The sequence below is a fragment of the Trachurus japonicus genome, chromosome 24, assembly GCF_045865225.1.
Source record: "Trachurus japonicus isolate A0001 chromosome 24, Traja_1.0".
Taxonomy (NCBI): domain Eukaryota; kingdom Metazoa; phylum Chordata; class Actinopteri; order Carangiformes; family Carangidae; genus Trachurus; species Trachurus japonicus.
The window spans coordinates 9,744,443-9,763,977 of NC_140930.1; the positions used below are offsets into that span (position 1 = coordinate 9,744,443).

General features: G+C 43.7%; 1 protein-coding gene across 1 annotated transcript; it reads right to left on the reverse strand.

Moving 5' to 3' along the window:
• Positions 1 to 331: 331 nt before the first annotated feature.
• Positions 332 to 19,500, reverse strand: garem2 (GRB2 associated regulator of MAPK1 subtype 2). The gene is made up of 7 exons (XM_085770461.1): positions 17,858 to 19,500; positions 14,270 to 14,410; positions 10,147 to 10,277; positions 9,808 to 9,973; positions 8,069 to 8,919; positions 5,638 to 5,807; positions 332 to 2,780 (listed from the first exon to the last, which is right to left on the reverse strand). Exons 1-7 carry the CDS (start codon positions 17,967 to 17,969, stop codon positions 2,195 to 2,197), a joined length of 2,157 nt encoding a protein of 718 aa, XP_085626587.1. The 5' UTR covers positions 17,970 to 19,500; the 3' UTR covers positions 332 to 2,194.
• Positions 19,501 to 19,535: the final 35 nt, after the last annotated feature.

Here is a 19,535-nt window from a genome sequence, read left to right on the forward strand (position 1 = left end):
TGGTCCAGAACTTTCTTGGCCTTCTGTACGTTCCATAGTTGGCCAAGGTGGTGACTTGGGAGAGCCCATAAGACCATGGGAGAGCCACAGTTTGTTTGCATTGGTTTGTTTGAGCTGTATTTGTGTCTGGAGAAGATTCATTCACTTGTTGGAATTTCAATTTATCCAGTGTTGTGTCTGCGACCTCACATGGCTAAATAGTCCGTCATACTACTTGTTGTGTCCCATTACTGCAAGCCTTACAATCCACAAGCCCCACAACCTCCCGTCAGTGTTGTTATCAAGTTCCCCCACAACCACCAAAGCAAACAAGAGAGGATAACTTGATTTTCAGAGGTCATTAAGTTTCTATTTATTTTATTTTCTCATTTATTTCTTTGTTGTTCTTCTTACAGTGGCCTTGCAGTTACATGATCACAGAGTACATCAATATTATGTAGGTGTAGTGGACCAAGGAGGAGGTAAAGTGTATGTGTGCACGTGTGGGGGCAGAATTATGGAGTTTATGAGATGTCATGAGAAATAGTTTTTGAGAAAGTTGGTATTCAGCCTTTGGAAATCTTGAGGATATGGAGTTTAAGGAGGATTATTTCAGACATTATAGAGAACAGCAGCTTGTATGGCAATATGAAAATCACAAGAACTAATAAACAAGTTGTCTTTAACATTTACAACAACATAAATTCCCATTCACAGTTATTTGACAAACGTATCCATAGTTATAAAACAGTACTATCATCTGTACCTGTATTGTTTATATCCCTAATTATGCAGGACGTGTGTAAAATCCATAGAACAATACTTCATTTAGTTTGACTAGCTGGAAGAAAAGATCTACCAGTCAATGCACTGATGTCTGTCATTTTTAGTCCTGGAAGCTGTCTGGCCATTTTTATTAACAAGAGAGACTCGGGTCTTATCTGACTGTAGCATAATTGATACATTTTCACATTTTGTACATAATTCAACTGTTTTGAGCAGGATTTGGAGGTATTTATATACCAAAGCTGAAATAAAAATGTCGGGCTGCAACTAATGATGATTTTCATTCTTGATTCATCTGCTAATTATTTTTTACAAATAGTGAATTAATCCTTTGATCAATGAAATTTAAGAAAGTAGTGTGAAAACCATCTGTCAAAATGTCCTTAAACTTACCTCATGACTGAGTGAGGCATGTTCCAACAAAATTATTCCTTTTCATTATATAAAAACTACAACTGTTGTTTCAACATTTAAAGCAATATTAGTAATCTTTCAACAGTTTATAATTATATCGTCTTTTATGGGGCTCAAAGTATTTTGACATTTCTTACACTGTTGGTTTATATTTGACTTATTTCTTTCAAGCAGTCACCATTATGTTTTGCATAGTGAAGAAGTAAACATGAAATGGCTCTGTCATCATATCACTAAATGCAATCTCTTTTGTCATTATATGTGGTCAAATCAAGTAAGTATATCTGAACAAGTGATCTGAGGTATGAACTCTCTGCATATGTCTTTTATTCCACTTCGCTTCTATCTCCTTCTTCCCTTTATCGGACAAAGCTCAGTGGAAAAGATGAAGAAGGCTCTGAAAGACACTCATATAGGGGACAGGCTCATTGTTACATCTGTATTGTTATGTCTCATATTAGTCAACAAATGAACCCCTTAATACTCCTTAAAACAAAAACAACCACTTAATACTCCTGTGTAGTGTAATTTTTGCATTATGTAAAAGCTGCAGGGATTCTGTTGATTTGTCATAGTATTTTTTTATGTAAAACAAAGACATTTTTCCCCACTTATCAAATTTTAAGTGGCACCGTGGAAGTGGTACTTCAAACCTTTGTAGCGTGAACAGGAAGATGTATAATGGTATGACAATCTGCCACAAATACAAATTGAAACAGGGAACTTTCTTCATGTAGCTCTCCATTGTAGCCATTTGTTAGTAAACTAGTCCCAGTCTGTGATTCAGACAGGAAATATACAGTCAGTCTGTCAGAGACTCTCTGCATCAGAGCCAATCAAGTGTCAGTTCTTCAGTTTGACCACAAGGTGGCATGGTTTCCCTCCGCAAAGTCTCAGCTTCAGTCCGTGGGGCTCAGCAGCCAGTTGGTCACAGTGGAAGGCACATTCAGGACGGCTCAGGAGCCAACAGGCACATTATCAGGACTCTGTGTCGGTGTGTGTGTTTGTGTGTGTGTTAGATTTTGGGCCTCCAGCCCTGTATGAACTGTGTGATCTTGGTGACATGCAGTCGGCTCAGGTGGAAGTCATGTGACAGGATGTCCTCGGTCAGCTGCACCAGGAGGCTGCCGTCGATCCGCTCCCTCTGGAACACGGCCACCGCCGCCTCTGATAGGCCGATGAACCGCAGGCACGCCGACACCTCCTCCAACGACAGAGCAGACAGGTCGGCGGGCGGCCGCCAGGTGGGGTCGGGGGGCGGGGACAGCCCTTCGCCGCCGCCCTCGGCCCCTCTGGAGGAATCTGTGGTGGGAGTGGCGGCGGTGGGCTCGGGCGAGGGGCAAGGGGACTGGCGGTTGAAGGGGTTCAACGCCCCGAAGGGAGCGAATCGACTCTGTGGGGGCGGCGGCCTGAGTCGGGGTCCGGAGGGGGTGAAGGAATCAACCCACGGCTCTGCCCAGGTGGCCTGCGCCGGCTGAGGATTGGCTGAGTTGTCTGCGGAGACGGCGGGGACGGGCTCAGGACTGGTGGGGTTGGGCGCAGGGCAGTCGGCCCAGGAGCAGGGGTAACAGTAGAGGGAAGCATCTGGTGAGGGCGAGCAGCTGAGACAGAGCAGGAGAAATGAAATTAATGATAGAGAGGGCTCCAGACTAACTTGTTGTTTTACCTGGAGCACAGTGGCCCCTAAATTTAAACTTTAGGAATGCAAACAGAAACACAAAACACATTTATATTCACATTTCCTTTTCATTCATTATCATCACACACGTTGGCCTGCTGCCACCTGTAATGACAGATTCCAGATACTATACTTTTAATTGCTCACAGGCCCAGTGTGACAAGCTGCTGGAGTCGTTGCCTGGAAACCACTGAGCCATACGCACGCTATTATATTATTATATTAAGTTGTATTAAAGGGATAGTTCAACATTTTGGCAAATTGGCCCATTGCCATAATCCCTATAGTTTTAGCAGTAGGTTCGTTACCTTTAATTGTCGGTGCAAGCTATTTTTAGAACGACGGAGCAGAGCCGCGAGCTGCTCAGAGCTATGCTACGGAGGCTAATGGGATTTCTGGGTTTCCCTCATCAAACTCAGTGAATGTGCAGGTCACACAACTTGTCCACGAGAGCGTTTTGAAGTTGTTGGGCTTAGGGTTGGGCGGTATGAGCAAAATCTTATATCACGGTATGAGTAATTTCATATCACGGTAACGGTATATATCACGGTATGTTTTTTCCCCCCTGTAAATTCAAGTGCTTAAAATAACCATACTGTTGCATTTGATCATTTTCCTCTTTTATTTTTTAACTTGGATTTCTATTAAAAATTAAAAAAAAAACAAACAGGAAAAATGCCAGAGCAGTCTTGCTCCAGTTAGTACAATTATATAAAAAGAAATCACAACATCACAAATTTGCATTTTACAAAAATGCCTACGGTCTGTGCTGTCTACGGCTGTTCAAACAGGTCAAACCGGGAAAATCAAAAAAGTTACTTTAGAGTTCCTAAGGTAGTAAGTAACCTTTACAGTCTATGGTAGTACGGGCTCAAATGTCAACAACTGACGGAAAAACGGTGGGTGAGAGGGACGGAAGTGACCATAATAAACAGTGTCCTAGGCTAGCCTGTCCTACAGTAAAAATGGCACATAGAAAGAGGAGTAAAGCAATATGTTAAGCGGCAATATATATTTAAGCATCAAAGATGTTCAATCAAACCTACATAGTTTGAAATAACGTTTAAAACACACACAGCCAGTGTCACAACTAAGCATAAAAAGCCCGCTAGCTTAATGCTAACGTATAATGTAAAACACCATAGACGGGCTAACAGAAATTAGCATCGCTTATAACCTGACTTACTCCTCTTCTGAAAAACTCTGACAAGTCACACTTTAGGATGTGTTAGAGGTCTAATTCATCTGTCTAAACATCAGAACTATGACACATGAAACGGTAAACACAGCTGATCGATCGAAAAAAATTACGGCTGGAGTGAATTACTTTCACTTTTTCGTCTTGTTGGGCTGCCTCCGTTTCCTCGTGACTCCCCCACTCATGGATGTATTGTCATGGATTATGCTCCCACTTCTGCTTTCACTCTCCGCCTCCGCCATGGCTGTTATCACTCCGGTAACGGTAAAGCTGTTTCTTCTTCGTCGTGCTCATGCAACCACGCCAAGCAGTCTGCTGCAGTGCCGGCTCCCCCGTGTGTCGAGGCGGTGTAACTACAGTGACTCAGAGAGATGCCGCAGACATCTGCTCTTTCTCCGGTATAAACGGTATTGCAAAATCTCTACCGGTAGACATTTTATACCGTCACACGGTATAATACCGTCATACCGCCCAACCCTAGTTGGGCTGTGTATTTGATGAGTTTGATGAGGAAAACCAAGAAATCCCATTAGCCTCCGTAGCGTAGCTCTGAGCAGCTCTGCCGTTCTAAAAATAACTTGCACCGTCAATTAAAGGTAACAAACCTACTGCTAAGACTATAGGGATTATGGCAATGGGCCAATTTGCCAAAATGTTGAACTATCCCTTTAAGGCTATAGGCTGGTGCTTGTAATGTGACATGACTGTCATCAGAAGACAGTGGCCTGTAAACACTGTTTTAATACAGATGCAGAATGCACTACAGACACCAGAGGGACGTGTCACCTGTGGTTTCTGATCGGCAGCGCCTGTAGACCTACACCTGCATCTTTCTTTGTTTACTCCCGCCGTGTCTTTGATCAGCTGGGAATACGTAGCGGAATTGACATAAAACATGATCGCAACTCACATTTATCCGGCAAAGAACTGTTTCCATCGGCATTTGTCGCATAAACTTTGTATCGATCAAGAGAAAATCAGTTGAGATCGACTGTTTTAACTTTTTATCAATATTCATGACATTAAATTGAATTTTACTGTTTCCATAAGGCATATTTAATTCGATATTGCTTAATGCGAATAAAACGTGTGGATGGAAACATGGTTAGTGTTAAAAAAACCCCACCAAATTTACTGGTTGCACATGGGCAAGTAGATGAAAAATTTACTTCTGGCAGTCTGGAGCCCTGATATAGGTTATCATGACTTCTCGTGATTCGCAGGTCAAAACACATCGGTTTAAAAACATTCATGTGCTGATGTCATAATCAAAAGCTCCAGAACATCTGGACAGACGTTGCTGTTTCCAAGGTCACGGCTGATTTTTATTTTCAAGTATGTTTTCTTGCGAAGAGGAAGTTCCTGTTTGTCCTTCTTCCCTTCCATATAACACAGTGTCATCTGCTTCAGATAGTGAGAAGGATGAGATTTGGCGTCATCCTTTGATTAGGAAACACTGGTGGTTGTTAGTGGTTAGTGAAGATTAATGTGGACCTCTTCCTGTTTGTACCATAACACATGAGCCAGAAGTGAAACAGCGCTGAGGCCAGAGAACGAACACTATAATGATTTGATACTGTACCTGTCCTGAAGTCCAGAGGAGTAGAAGGAGAGGTTGGGTCTCGGGGAGGTGGAGCTTTTGGGGAAGCGAGGTGGGACAGGCGGGCTGGGGGCCGGACTGGAAATGGAGCCCCCTTTAGAGCAGCGCGGAGGGACCGGGGGGGCGATCAAGTAGCGACACTCCTCTCTCACCTACATGTAAACACACATAGAGAAAAATGAGACTCCTAACACTTCCCAGGAGGTTTTAGTTTGCATGTGTGCTAGTGTGTTTGTGTGTTAGTGTGTGTCTGCTGACTTGTCTCAATGTTCTGCTCGGTAAATGTCAAACTTGGTGACCTTTACACCTCAAACAAACTCCCTCACACCCTCGGTAGGAAGCTCCTCACACGCACGCATGCACACTCACATATGTGTTGTGTCTTGGCAGGCTAAATATCAGGGAATGAGGAACATTGTGTGTGGCAGGCTATAATCCAGCTGCATAGCAGACATCAGCACCCACACACTCTCTCTCTGTACTGCTGTAAGCTGCCATCGCTTCAGAAGAAAAAAGTTAATTAAACAAAACAAGCGTGATAATGGCCCCCCTTGCAAACAAGGACGCCGTACACACACGAACGGTGGAGAACAGCAGCAACAAAAGCTTGTTTTGAACATGACACATAATTATCCTGTTTTAAAACCGTTTGTTCTCATAAATGCACATACCGGTCGTCTTAACAATACTTTAATGTGTTTTTATATATAAAACAAAACAAAACAAAGTGATACCACACTAATGACATCACCACATGTTGCTCATTAATGTTCATCCTTTCCGGTTGCTCCAGTGTGCGTCATTTTCAATCAATAGAGGAAGAGTAGTTGGGTTACCACAAATAACTATTCAGTCAAGGACACCGGATTGAGTTCAAGAGCCTCTCCTCAATTAGAAAGAGCAAAGGCCTGGCTATCCCCTTTCCTAACTTATCGGTTCCACTGGCATCATGAAGGTCATAGGATTTGAGTGTACATAAAATTATAATAATTACTTGTTCAAATTATCAAGTGTTCAAATTTTCCATCCAAGTACCCGTTTAGCTTGAATTTGAAACCAATGGAGACGTTAGTGGAGCACAGGCTGAGCAGGAGGAGGTTGTAACACTGGTTACTGGGGAAAACTAGGGAAAGATGGTTTGAAACAACTGCATTATTGCTTCAACAGAAAAATAATCAAGAACAATAAGAAAACGAATAAGATGTGAAGTGAAAGATGTCTCTCTCTTTTCAGAGTTTATGCTTTTGAAGAGATTATTTGAAAAAAAATGTCAAAAGAATAGTCTTCAAGTGATATACTGTAATTGTGGCCCTGGACTATTTTCAGATATAGGCTACTGTACGTTCAGAATAGATGCCCCAGCAGTAGCATTACATCCACATGCGAAAAAGAAGTATCACCTAAAGAAACTTAAAGCAGAAGTAAGTGGTCCGGTCGTTTTCGCTAATGCTGTGTTCCAGGCAGGCTTTTGAAATCGTAAATTACAGCTTCAAGTCACAACTTACGACTTTGTAGCGTTTCAGGCAACCCACTCGTGTTTTTCCGACCTGTTTTACCTGTGAAAGTCACTATAACGGCCACTCGTAACTTCCGACCGGTGAACTCGTACCAGATCGAACTGGTACCACTTCACGGTCGGAAAAATACGAGTTTCCTTGAACGCACCATAACAGTCCTCGTCGCTACGTCACCACATTCATGGCGTTCCTTGGCTGCACACACAGCCCTGCATGCCGTTCTCTCTCCTCATTGGATAAAAACTGTAGGATACGATAAATGTTTTCTCTTCGGCTCAGAGCAGAGCAGAGTGACTGACAGACCCGTGTTTCAGTCCAAACACTCTATGTAAGTGATTGCTGTCGGAAGATATAACTATTTAAGACTTATATTAACACAAATATATCACTTACTTCTGCTTTAAGACTCAGACAAAAAGCAGGAAACCTGTTAGATAAATGATCTTTGGGAGGTGCAGCACTGATTCACAGCAGTAACAATAATCACAATCTGTCCCAAGTGTTGATAGATTGTGTTTTCTGTAATAATCAGCTTCTTTGTCATTATCTTTTATCATAAAGTCAATAATAATCTGGATATTCTAGCTCCTTTAGTGTTATTATGCTGTGCCATGGGAATAAAATGGCTGTGTATCATTTTCCTAGCATACAGAAAACGTGTACCTGCATCCTTAGTGACGACGGGTGTATTGAGCACATGGGCTTTGAGTGTATGACTACCTTTCCAGGAAATCTGTGTGCATGTGTGTGTGTGGGCAGTGAGGTTTAAAAGCTGTAATGTATGAATAATTCAAGCCAGGCAGCCTGACTTTTAACAGCCGGATGCTGTTGTGGACAGATAAGAGGAACGAGAGACAGAAGGATAAAGAGAAAGACAGAAAAAGACTGAAACTCACAGCATCAGATTTTGGCGGCACAGGCGGCGGGGTCGACACCCTCGTCACCACGGTAGCAACAGAGCCGTCCAGCGAGGAAGACGAATGGAAGGAGATGAGGTTCGGCTCCTTCCCCAAGCCCTCTGCGTTCTGATTGGTCCAGAGTTCCTCGTAAGGGATTTCCTCACTGGTCCTCATTTCCGCCTCAGTCCACTCTGGGGTCACGTACTCCCTCTCCTCACCTGGCCCCTCCCCGAGTCTCTCCCCAAGAGAGTCCCTGCAGCGCTGCGATAGGCTGTCCGAAACCCCTCCCCCGTACCCGCACATGGAGAGGCGCTGCAGGGCCGGCGCCAACGAGTCCTGACCCGACACGCACATGCGAGAGCGCCGCGGGCTCACGCACTCCTCGGTCATACACTCCAGTTCTGGCCTGGTTTCTCTCACGGCGCGGGAGTAGGCGTCCGGGTCGAAGGCGTGCCGCAGCAGGAGGCTCTCCAGCGCCGCCGTGTGGAGCGACACCTCGGCCACGTTGAACCGAGGCATGCAGCGCAGCAGCAGGAAGTGGGAGGGGGAGACTTCCTGTCGGCGAAGCACCATGCACAGCACCACAGTCTTGCTGACGATGTTGAGCAGCTTGTAGCGGTGGCCCTCTCGCACCGCGTGGCGGTCGTACGGGTTCCTGGGCGGTCGAGAAGGCACCGACACGTTGACGGGGAGGCGGACCCTCTCGATTATGCTTCGTACCGTGTGCTCCCCTCCCAGCATGCCCTGTTCCAAAGGGGAGCGCGTGCAAAAGCGTCCACGGCAGCCAAAGGGCAAGCTGACGCTCTGATTGGTGCGATGGTTCATGCAGACCAGGCAGGGAGTTTTACCTGAAGAGGAACAGACAGAGGGGTGGGAGGACAAAGTGTTACAAGAGACTGAAGGAGTAGAAAACCAAAATATGAACAATTCATCGTTGAGCCTTAGAGGTTTGGCTGCACCTGTGGAGACGTAAGCTTTGCTGAGGCGCTCTGATTGGTCAACTTGTGCATCTGGTGTCTCCTAGTTTCTGCTAAACACATGAGGCAAGCTAAAGTCTCATTTTCTACATCAATTGGATTGCGATTGGACAGCAGCCTTCTAACGTGTTTTTTCCTGAGAATGAACCCTTTTATTCTTGTGAAAGTAGACAACAAAGTTGGCGCATTTTCTGTGTATTATTAGTGTTAATATTTTCTTCTTTTTCAAGAGTAATATCTTAAAGGGGAACTGCAAGTTTGGTCGCTTTTCTGCTGTGTTGCTAACCCTCCTTGCAGCCATGTGCATTTGTTTTCAATGAAGCCGGCAAGAAAGCAATCTATGGAGCGGTGGATAACGTTATTTATCATATACGTATATTTGTGTAGTCTTATCTGTCATAAACAAGAGATTATGGGTTATGGGGCGCGTTTGTGTTGCGGTGCCGCCGAGATGAGAAACTCCTTGGGGCCTTTGACCATCACAAATACACTGAAGCTGTTTAATTGAGGTAAAAATGTAGCATAGTTAAGGTAAAAATCTTGTTCCTCTTTGAATTGATCAAATCGCTTACAAAGCAAAATAACTGATACCAATTTAAAAGAATCAACAGCTTGTATCCTATTTCAAATGGGAATGAACATTTCATCCCATACAGTGCTACGACTAATGTAATGACTGTAATGTGTCTTCCTAATTCTCATATGAAAACCCTGAAGTGAATCATAGATCTCAACACAGTGAGTTTGGCCTTTACTTACTTCTAGGAGTCTTTCCCAGGCGTCTCAGCAGCGCACTCAATCCTGTCTTTTCTTTAGACGGCGTGGCACAGAGAAGCTCCGCTTTCCCCATGAGTGACAGCTCATCTCCAGCCTGCAGAGTGAAGCTGTAGGGCTCACTGTCCTCACTGAACTCCCCCGAAACCACCTGCAGCACACACACATATGCACAGATAAGTAGAGGTGATAATGCATTGCTACAAAGTTGTGTATGTGCAGACTGAGGCGTGCTGCTGAAAAACCTGGAGAGAATATTTATTTGAAAAGTGAAATAAAGCAGAGATGGAAATGTGTTATATGAAGATGTGGAAAAGAGCTAACCTTGACACTGAAGGTGATTGTCTCCATAACAAAGACCCGGTCTGGGAAGACTCCAGCAACTTCCTCCACACTGGAGAAATACTGGACCGGATCCCTGACGTCCCGGTCTTCATCCAACAACTTGAACTTGCCTATGAAGACAGTGGAAACAGGATGAAGATAGGATAAGGGCGGACAAGGGACGAAGTTGGTGATGGAGGTAAAGGAAAGGACAGAAGAAGAATAAAAAAGCGTTTGGAGCCCAGAGAGGAAAGGATAATGGAGAAGAGGAGAGGAAAAGGAGGACAAGGAAAGAGATGGGAAGATAAGACAAGAGTGGAAGAAATGAATGCAGGGAAGATGACGAGGAAAGGAAGGAAAAATAAAGGATAAGTTATTTTTTCTGTCTGACTTCCTGCAGTCTTACTTCAAACACACACACACACACACACACGCTCATGCAGTAGACACTGTTTGGACGAGAAGAATACAAAGACACCTCCATGACCTCTGACCTGGCACCAGCTCTCGGCCAATCAACAGCCGACAGGGGTTGGCATGGCAACCAATAAAGGACCCCCATTCTCACGCAGAGCAGAGACACATCACCATGGAGACACTCAACTCACACATACACTCACAACTCACTCTCTCTCTCTCTCTCTCTTTTACCCTTCTTTCCTTTGCTCATCCCCTCCTCCGTCTGTAAATCTTTCACACTTCTGCGCTCCAGTGTTGCAGTCCAGTAACTGTGTTTGTCTCTTCTTTAAACTGTACATTTCTTTTCTTTTTTTTTCTTTGGGGTTGGTACCACTTTGTGATGTTAAGGAATGCACAATGTGCTCCAAGTCAGCTGTATTTAAAAGGACATTTTTAATAGCGCTCACATTACTCTTGCATTGAACGACGATAACCCTCGAAGGATCCTCTTTTTTTTTTCTCACAGAGAGTGGAAGTGTTTGTGTGTCAGGGAAAGAAAAAAGTTTTTTTTTTTTGTCTGGGAGGCAGAGCAGAATACCAAAACTCCACCATCCTCCTCGCCAGCACCTCCCGCCCTTTCTCCCTCTATCCCTCCCTCTTTCTCCCTACTCTTGCCTACCAATTCAGACACAGCCCCTAGGATGAGGAGCTTCCACCCGTTGAACAATACCAGCAAGTGCTACTTTTCAACACAGCCCACCAACCAACCCCCTCCCTAAAAAAAAAGAAAAAAAAGTGACAGGCTGAGGAGGGCTTTGAAAATGAACCAGGGTTTACAGCTATACCAAACAAAACCCCTAGCTCCATCCAGGAAACTCCTATAAGAGGATTATGTGGCTGGAAGTGAGACTCCAAATGTGACACCATACCAAAGATCTCCTATTAACTCTGTGAGAAAACAATTCAAGAAATAAAAACAGAATCACTCAGAGGCTTTTAAATCCCTACAGATGAGGGTTTGGCCACTGCCACGTTACACGAGTGGCTGTGGCCGTGGCGCCACTGGCTTCCCCCGAAACCTTATTCATGACAAGGGATCATTCAGCTTTTCTGTCCTCTACCCTTCAGTCATCCTTCGCCGCTCGCTGATGGACAGAGAGAGGATGCAGACAGACATGTCTAGGATTAGGAGGAGGGAGCATCCTGTTGTGCATCCCCAGGGGGAATCCTATATTGCTCTCCTCCTAAGCTTATTTAGACTTCCTGTATGAAGTCATCATACAGACATGAGCTCATCACTGGCGATGCCCTCTGATTCAACAACATCTCACATGTTTGAGTCAGAAAAAGAACATTTTATTCAGCTTTATTGCCTCACTTTCTCTTATTTATCAAAATGCGTCATTATAGCGATGCACCACTAGTGAGGACATCCAGTTCATGTAAGGACAGGATCCAGCAAAAACAACAGCCATAATCATTCAGACTCACCCTATAGCAGCTCTCACGGCTATTTCCTATTAGACTCTAACAGGGGAGCCACTCTTCCAAGAGTGGAACCGTTTTGGTACAAGCATTTAAATAAACTGGAAATAAGTTAGTAGAAAAGAGGGAACAACAAAGGATGGCAATTTCTTCAGCCAAGAAAATGAAGATTCAAAACCCAAATTAATCATGGATCTGTTGTTTTGTAGCCTATCTGTTGCATCTTTTCGATTTAAGAGACCTTACACTTATCCAACACGACTGCAGTTATAACACCCTAAATTTAACAATTTTGTAGTTGCACTTTGATTATCTTACTCATGTTATGTGTTAGCGAGTGAGCCAGAAATACGAGCATTCACTGTTTCCTATTAATCTCCCCATGTGCATGAGATTTGAATCTTGCACATCCATGAATAGTAACAAAAATTGGATTTGAGCTGATGAAAATCTGGTTACAACTCTCCTCTGTAATACTTTTAGAGACCCAGACATCCTGTATGATCATCACTAAGCAAGCACCTACTTAATTCACAAAACTCTATTTATAGTTGTTTATTTGTTACAACCAATGACTTCTGAACTCTGAGCTCTTGAACTTTGTTTTTTTCTTTCATGATTCTTAGTTCCCGCTAACATCAGCAATAGTGGCGGTCACATGTGAAATACATAAATGTCTAAAATGACAATGATCTCAACATGCCCCCTCCCACCCAAACGTTCTTTCATTCTTCCCGAAAAGGAGCCTGAGAGGCGGCGGCGGCGGTGGTAGTGTGAGGTAACATCTGTGCTCCATCAGTGGAGGAAGCAATGGAGAGGAGGCATTAAGATCCAGTTACACAGCAAATAACGTGACTGGCTGGCGAGTCTGAACAATGGGATTGCGGGGATGAGCTCCGGTGAGGTCATACTGACTAGATTCATTCAGCAGGAAGACGACAAGTGAATGGACAGGAGGGAGTCAGTGAAGGTCACGTCTACAGTAGCAGGTCGGCTGTGTGAATATGGACTGGAGTGAATCTGTATATGCGTGGACGTACACTATATTAGGGTTTGATTGTGTGTTTTAAATCAATAGTTCAGCATAAACATATTTGGAATCACTGGGTCCAGCTCAATGCCAATCAGCACCTTGAAAGCTCAATAATTAACATGTTTCATCATGAAATGATCGTTTGATTTGAAAGCGGAACCAACTATTATTGAAACTTATATTAACATTTTAACGTTAATATAACATTAACTGCGGCTGAGTGGTTAAAGGGATAGTTCAACATTTTGGCAAATTGGCCCATTGCCATAATCCCTATAGTTTTAGGAGTAGGTCCCTTACCTTTAATTGTCGGTGCAAGCTATTTTTAGAACGGCGGAGCAGAGCCGCGAGCTGCTCAGAGCTACGCTATGGATGCTAATGGGATTTCTTGGTTTCTCTTATCAAACTCATCAAATACACAATCCAACAAGTCCAAAACGCTCTGGTAGACAAGTTGTGACCTACACATTCACCACGCATATGATAGCAGAACGCACATCAGCGGTTTTGCATGAATTTACCTCTCCAACACCAACTCTGTCTGGTAACGTTCTGTTATTATCTCATAGCGTGATGATGTGCAGATCACAACTTGTCCACCAGAGCGTTTGGAGTTGTTGGATTGTGTATTTGATGAGTTTGATGAGGGAAACCAAGAAATCCCATTAGCCTCCGTAGCGTAGCTCTGAGCAGCTCGCGGCTCTGCTCTGGCGTTCTAAAAATAGCTAGCACAGTCAATTAAAGGTAACAAACCTACTGCTAAAACTATAGGGATTATGGCAATGGGCCAATTTGCCAAAATGTTGAACTATCCCTTTAAGACAACACATCGTTGATTGAGGCTCACTGGGACTGGGACACACGCCTAATTTCTAAACTTAGTTGAATATTTTTCGCAGAGTTTGAGGGAAATGTCAGCACAGCAAACAATATCACTTACCAATCAGTCTAACGTTAATGCGTCTATTGCGTGTGTTTGTTTGCCTATCCCCCTCAAAAGGACATGAACTCCCCACCGAATATAGACAAACTGGAAGTGGAAAAAAATGACCTTCTGACTAAAATGTGTATTTATTTTTACTCCCTAGAGAAAAGGGACATTTTTGGAGAAAAACTTGGAACTTTCAGGAGAACAAATTTTACTAATAAGGAATTTTTGTCCAAAGCAGTGTGTGTGTGTGTGTGTGTGTGTGTGTGTTCACTCACCCTGGTATTGCAGTGGGATGTCTATCTTGGGTCCAATGACGTAGTGTCCCTCCTCTAAGCTGTGGGCCGTCACTGTGGTCCACTGCCGACAGGAGTGTAACAGCACCACATCCTCCTCTGACAGGCCCTCCACACATTCACCTGGGACACACACACACACACATACACAAATCAACACAGAGATGGATTAGGGAGTCGGCTGGCTGAAGGTTTTAATTTCTAAGGTCACAGTGAGGGGCTCAGCAGTGGAAAACACTAAAACACCTCCCCACACACACAAACAGACACACATGCATTCAGGATTCAGTGTCAATAATTACCAACCATCAGTGACGGTTCACCACCCCTAACCTACTCATCAGGACCCCGCTATGCAACTGGCAACCTACTATTACGCAGCCCCCATACTTTACACACACAAACACAAACTCTCTCTCTCAACTCAAACACATGCACATGTACATGCACACACACAGCTCCCCAGCTTTCACTAGAGCCATCATGTAGCACAACAGCATTGATTTCTGCTGATAGCGCAGTGGTACAATTCAATCACACACTCACACACACACAGATCACATGGATGCACATCTTTTTTTGTTCTTGTTACTGAGGGAGAGAGCTGTTACTCCCAAACCTTTTAGTCTAACAGTCGTGTTGATGGACGGCTGAAAAGAAGCAGCGGATGAGAGAGAGAGAGACTGTAAGTAGAAACACAACAGGTCCTCTGTTGAAAAGATAATGATCGTCAGAGGAGAGGAGAGAGTCTTCGGGGAGTTTGACTCATTGTCACTAAAATTCATATCTGCGTGTCTCGGTTTTCTCTGAGCTGCTGAGCACATCAAAAGGTTGAGTTCACCACAGATCCTCTCTCTCATCCTCGGTGATGTCAGGCCACACAGCAATGTCGTTTTCCACTGAAAACACATTTATGTCCAAATTCAAACACCCAGTCTGTTGTCTGAGGCTCATTTTGACCAAATCTGCACATGCATTAACCCTCCTGTTGTCCTCCTGGGTCAAGGAAGGAAGGATAGAAGGAAGGAAGGAAGGACAAAGGGAAAGATGGGATGAAAGAAGGAAGGGAAAAGGGAAGGAAAGATTGATGGAGGGAGGGAACAGATACATTCAAGGAAGGAAGAAAGGAAAGAAGGAAGGGAAAAAGCATTGTGGAAAGAAGGAAGGGAAAATGGAAGGAAAGAAAGATAGAGGGAGGGAACAGATTTGTTCAAGGAAGGAAGAAGGGAAAGAAGGAAGGGATAAAGGAAGGAAAGAAAGATAGAGGGAGGGAACAGATGTGTTCAAGGAAGGAAGAAGGGAAAGAAGGAAGGAAAGAAAGATGGAGGGAGGAGGGAACAGGTCAGGTTTGGATCAAAAGAGGACGGAAGAAGAAGTAAGGATGAAGGGAAGGAAAGAAGGAAGGGAAAAAGGAAGGGACCAGATTGGGTCAATTTGGCCCAGAAGGACAACAGGAGGGTTTTGATGTACTTTATAATCACGACAGCATTGTTTGATTGACTGCTTGTTTGGCGGTTTCATAGTGAGTGAAACCCCCCCCCCCTCCATCCCACTGAATTACACCCCCTCACACACACACAAATACCACTGATCCACAGTCTCCATCCACATAATAAAACACTGCTGTTGTTGTTGTTGTTAATATGATTTAAATGGATGCTTACATCATTGCTCTGTTGTAAATAACTAACTATCATCTGGGTTGGCTCAGCTGCCTGCGCAAATAAGCATTTGGCATCTGTGGGAAAACTACAGTGCAGTTAATAAACACCTAGGGTTGCCCCCCACTGTCAATACAACGCACACGCGCGCAGTTGGAACATAAGGTGCGTAATTTTTCAGGGGGGGGACCATGACAGGGCTCGGATGCGCGCTTTTGTCCACCGGAGAAAGTTGGGAAGGTTTTTCCCTCCTCGTCTCTGCTCGTTAGTATTCATCACATTCACCGACAGATTACAGCATTTACATATGAAAAGAATTGAGCAGCACTTCAACAGCACAACAGACACTTTGTGGCTTTCCGGGCCTCCCTGGACTGGAACAACTTTGGCCATGACACCCATCGCCCGTTCCCAAAGTAAAGCCACTGCATATTTGGTTCAGTGGATAATCATGTTGGCACGAAAACACAACGCAAATAAATAGGAAACTGAACACAAATGTCAAATGATGCCTCTCTTTTTCCAAGTCAGTGGGGTTAGTGTGAACTCTGAAAGTCTGTTATCTCTGCAGCTGCATCAAGGTAGCCAGATTTAACCCAAATAATTACGGAAGCATGGCTATGTTGGTTTCAAAATAAGAGCACCCAATGTAGGCACTAAAAACAAAGTGTGCAAAAATATTGTATATTTCAAAGAAACATTTTTGGCTATTTTAGTCAGAAGTAAATAACTACAACTGCTAAGCACAGTAAACACAGGTTCCCATCTTTGAATCAAGTGATTCATTCCTGCAATCTCTTGTAGGAGGTGTTTGCCAGGGAGTGTTTAATCATTTAATGTTTAATTGTGATGATGCTGCTTCCCATTTAATCAAACGGTTAACTTCCAGTTAGCCTATATGACCAAACAGTGTTTTAGACAGTTAAGGGACACTTAAAACTACTTTCCACAGAGAAAAGGAGCAAGTCAGTGAATAAGCTACAACAGCGATTGAAAATGAAAATTACTTTTATGACTAATTGTCTTGTAGGCCTACTTCATTGATCGATTCATAAATTGGTTATTTCCGTTTTAATCCCCATGAAAATATGACTGCCTTAATGTTGTAGGCTAAAACTAACTGCTTTAAACTGCTGCCATCAGGCAAACATAAGATTCCACTGGCCCGGAAAAACATCTATAAAAAAAAAATCCTTCATCCCCTCTGCAATAACCACCCTGAATAACCAAAAATTAAGACTTTGCTGTTTTTAAGAGCCCCCTTTTTTAGTATTATTGCACTTACAACCTTGTTTTTAATGTTTATATTTTTTGTTTTTTATACGAGCCTGTTGATTATTATTCTATTTAATTACTTGAACGTTCATTTGTTATTGTTTTAAAGTTCCAATAGGCCTAAGTTTTTCTGCATGGTTTTCTGACGGGATTTATTTTGAAAGTTTAGGCCGGAAGCAGAAATGTTTCCTGACAGTCACTTGACACTCTCAGAACGCTCCACAGATTCTTCAGTGAAAAAAAAAGGAAGACAAAAAAAAAGCTTCGTTGTTCTTCTTTCGTCCCAGCGTTGTTACATCCACACAACCCCTCTACCCATCGTAGAAACACACTTTACTCGACACGAGTTCGAGTCTTTTCCTCACTTTTCCCCCTGACTGTAAATCCAATATTTGTCGCACGCTGTTCATCTTCTGTTGTGCTGCTGCCTGCTGCCTCTGGAGCAGCTGTGAAGCGAAGCGACGGACGGAGGAGTTTTACGTTACGTTAGCTAAGTTAACAGTTGTCATGAGAACAGAACACACAACGGCTCCCGAAAGTTCTTTTTTTAACGGTCACATTCGAAGCTCTCTCTCTCCCCACTCCCACACACAGGTTGTAGTGGAGGTTTGTGTTGTTGTCTTGTCTTTCTTACCGTGGGCGAGACGGACCAGAGTGGGCAGACGGAACTTGCTGACCACCGCGTCCAACGGCAGCGCCAACGGGCTCCAAGTGATCTCCGACAGGCTCGCCGACAACTTCTCCATCCTCCCGGGTCATCACGGTACCGGAGATAAGGGTGGTGGTGGTGATAATGATGTTGTTGTTGATGATGATGATGATGATAGCGATGATGGTGGGGATGGTGGTGGTGAGGATGAAGTGGAGGAGGGAGATGTTGGTGGTATAATGGCAAAGAGTTTCGCCATGTTTGAATGTAGGGAAGAGAGGGAGCGCAGTCACAGTCGGTGCGCACGGACGGTGGGAGGGAGAGCGAGAGCCCTCTCTCTTCTCTTTCTCCCCTCTCCTCTGTCTGTCTGTGTGTGTGTGATTTAGTTTCTGTCCACCACCACCCCCACACATACACGTGAACGAAATAGCAAAGCAAAATTTCACTTTTTTTTTTAAATTACTGTAATAAAAAAGTCCAACAAAGGCGCACACAAAACCTCCTCATCTAATAGTTTGATAACCTGTCGTGACCCCCCCCCCTATCAATAATTACACCACAAGTTAATCTGAGTGGGTGTGAGGGTTGGAAAACAATGACATGAGGGGGCTTTTTGGAGAGGATTTCTCAACCTTTTGCACAACCTTTACCACTGAGATGATTTGTAAGCATAGATGGCTGGATCACTGAGCAGATTTACAGGGTCCAGGGACTCAGTGGAGGCTCTGAAGGAGGAGATAGGCCTATTTCATGTTAAAGATAAAAACAATAAAAAGACCACATAGGACATGCCAAACAACCAAAAGTGATGTAATACATTCGCAGACAATTAGGCAAAGCACTATAATATGACACAGTTGACCACATAAATGCAAAAACGCCCACACAGACACAAAACAACCTTAAAAGACACAAAAAACCAGTCTAAAAAAATCACCAAGAAGAGATTTCCTACTCGTATGCAGTTTTCTGATTTACACAGAAGCAAGACGTAACCAGCTGACCCAAACACTCCAGACCACACATTTATCTAATGGAGCTTTATGGTAGAGCAAATCCAAGAATGCCCACACAACAGACTAGTACGGTAACTCATCCACCACATTAAAAGCAATCATATCAGTCCCAACAGAAAATTTCTCTACTTAAAGCTATTCCACATCATCAGGAGACACTGTTGTATAGTATATGAGTTTTACATTTTACATTTAGCTGTAACATAGCTATGGTGGAGTAAGCAGAAGTAGCTTTGCAGGTGTCCATGAGGCACTAACAGCTGTACACATTAGATGTATGACCAGCTCATGTAGACAGTATAGTGATGTGTTGCTGAAGTGGAATCAGTTTATCCACCTCGTCGGTCAGCACTAAACTTCTGGCCCGAGGCAGGACTCTGGTCAACTCGCTCTCAGTTCAATGAACCAAACTGTAAACAGAAACTGATTCATTTGCTATTGATTTTTCTTCCCAGCAAACCAGCTGTGATGCTGAAGTCCTGTATGTCATAACCTAAAGTGAGCAGTTCAAAAGAATTATATAATTGATGTTAAATCTATTGTTAACTTACGACACTGTTCAAACTACTGCCAGGGCTTATGAGTCAACGCAGATCATCTGTTATCAAGTTGTTCTGTGTAATCACAAATATATGGTTAAATTACTG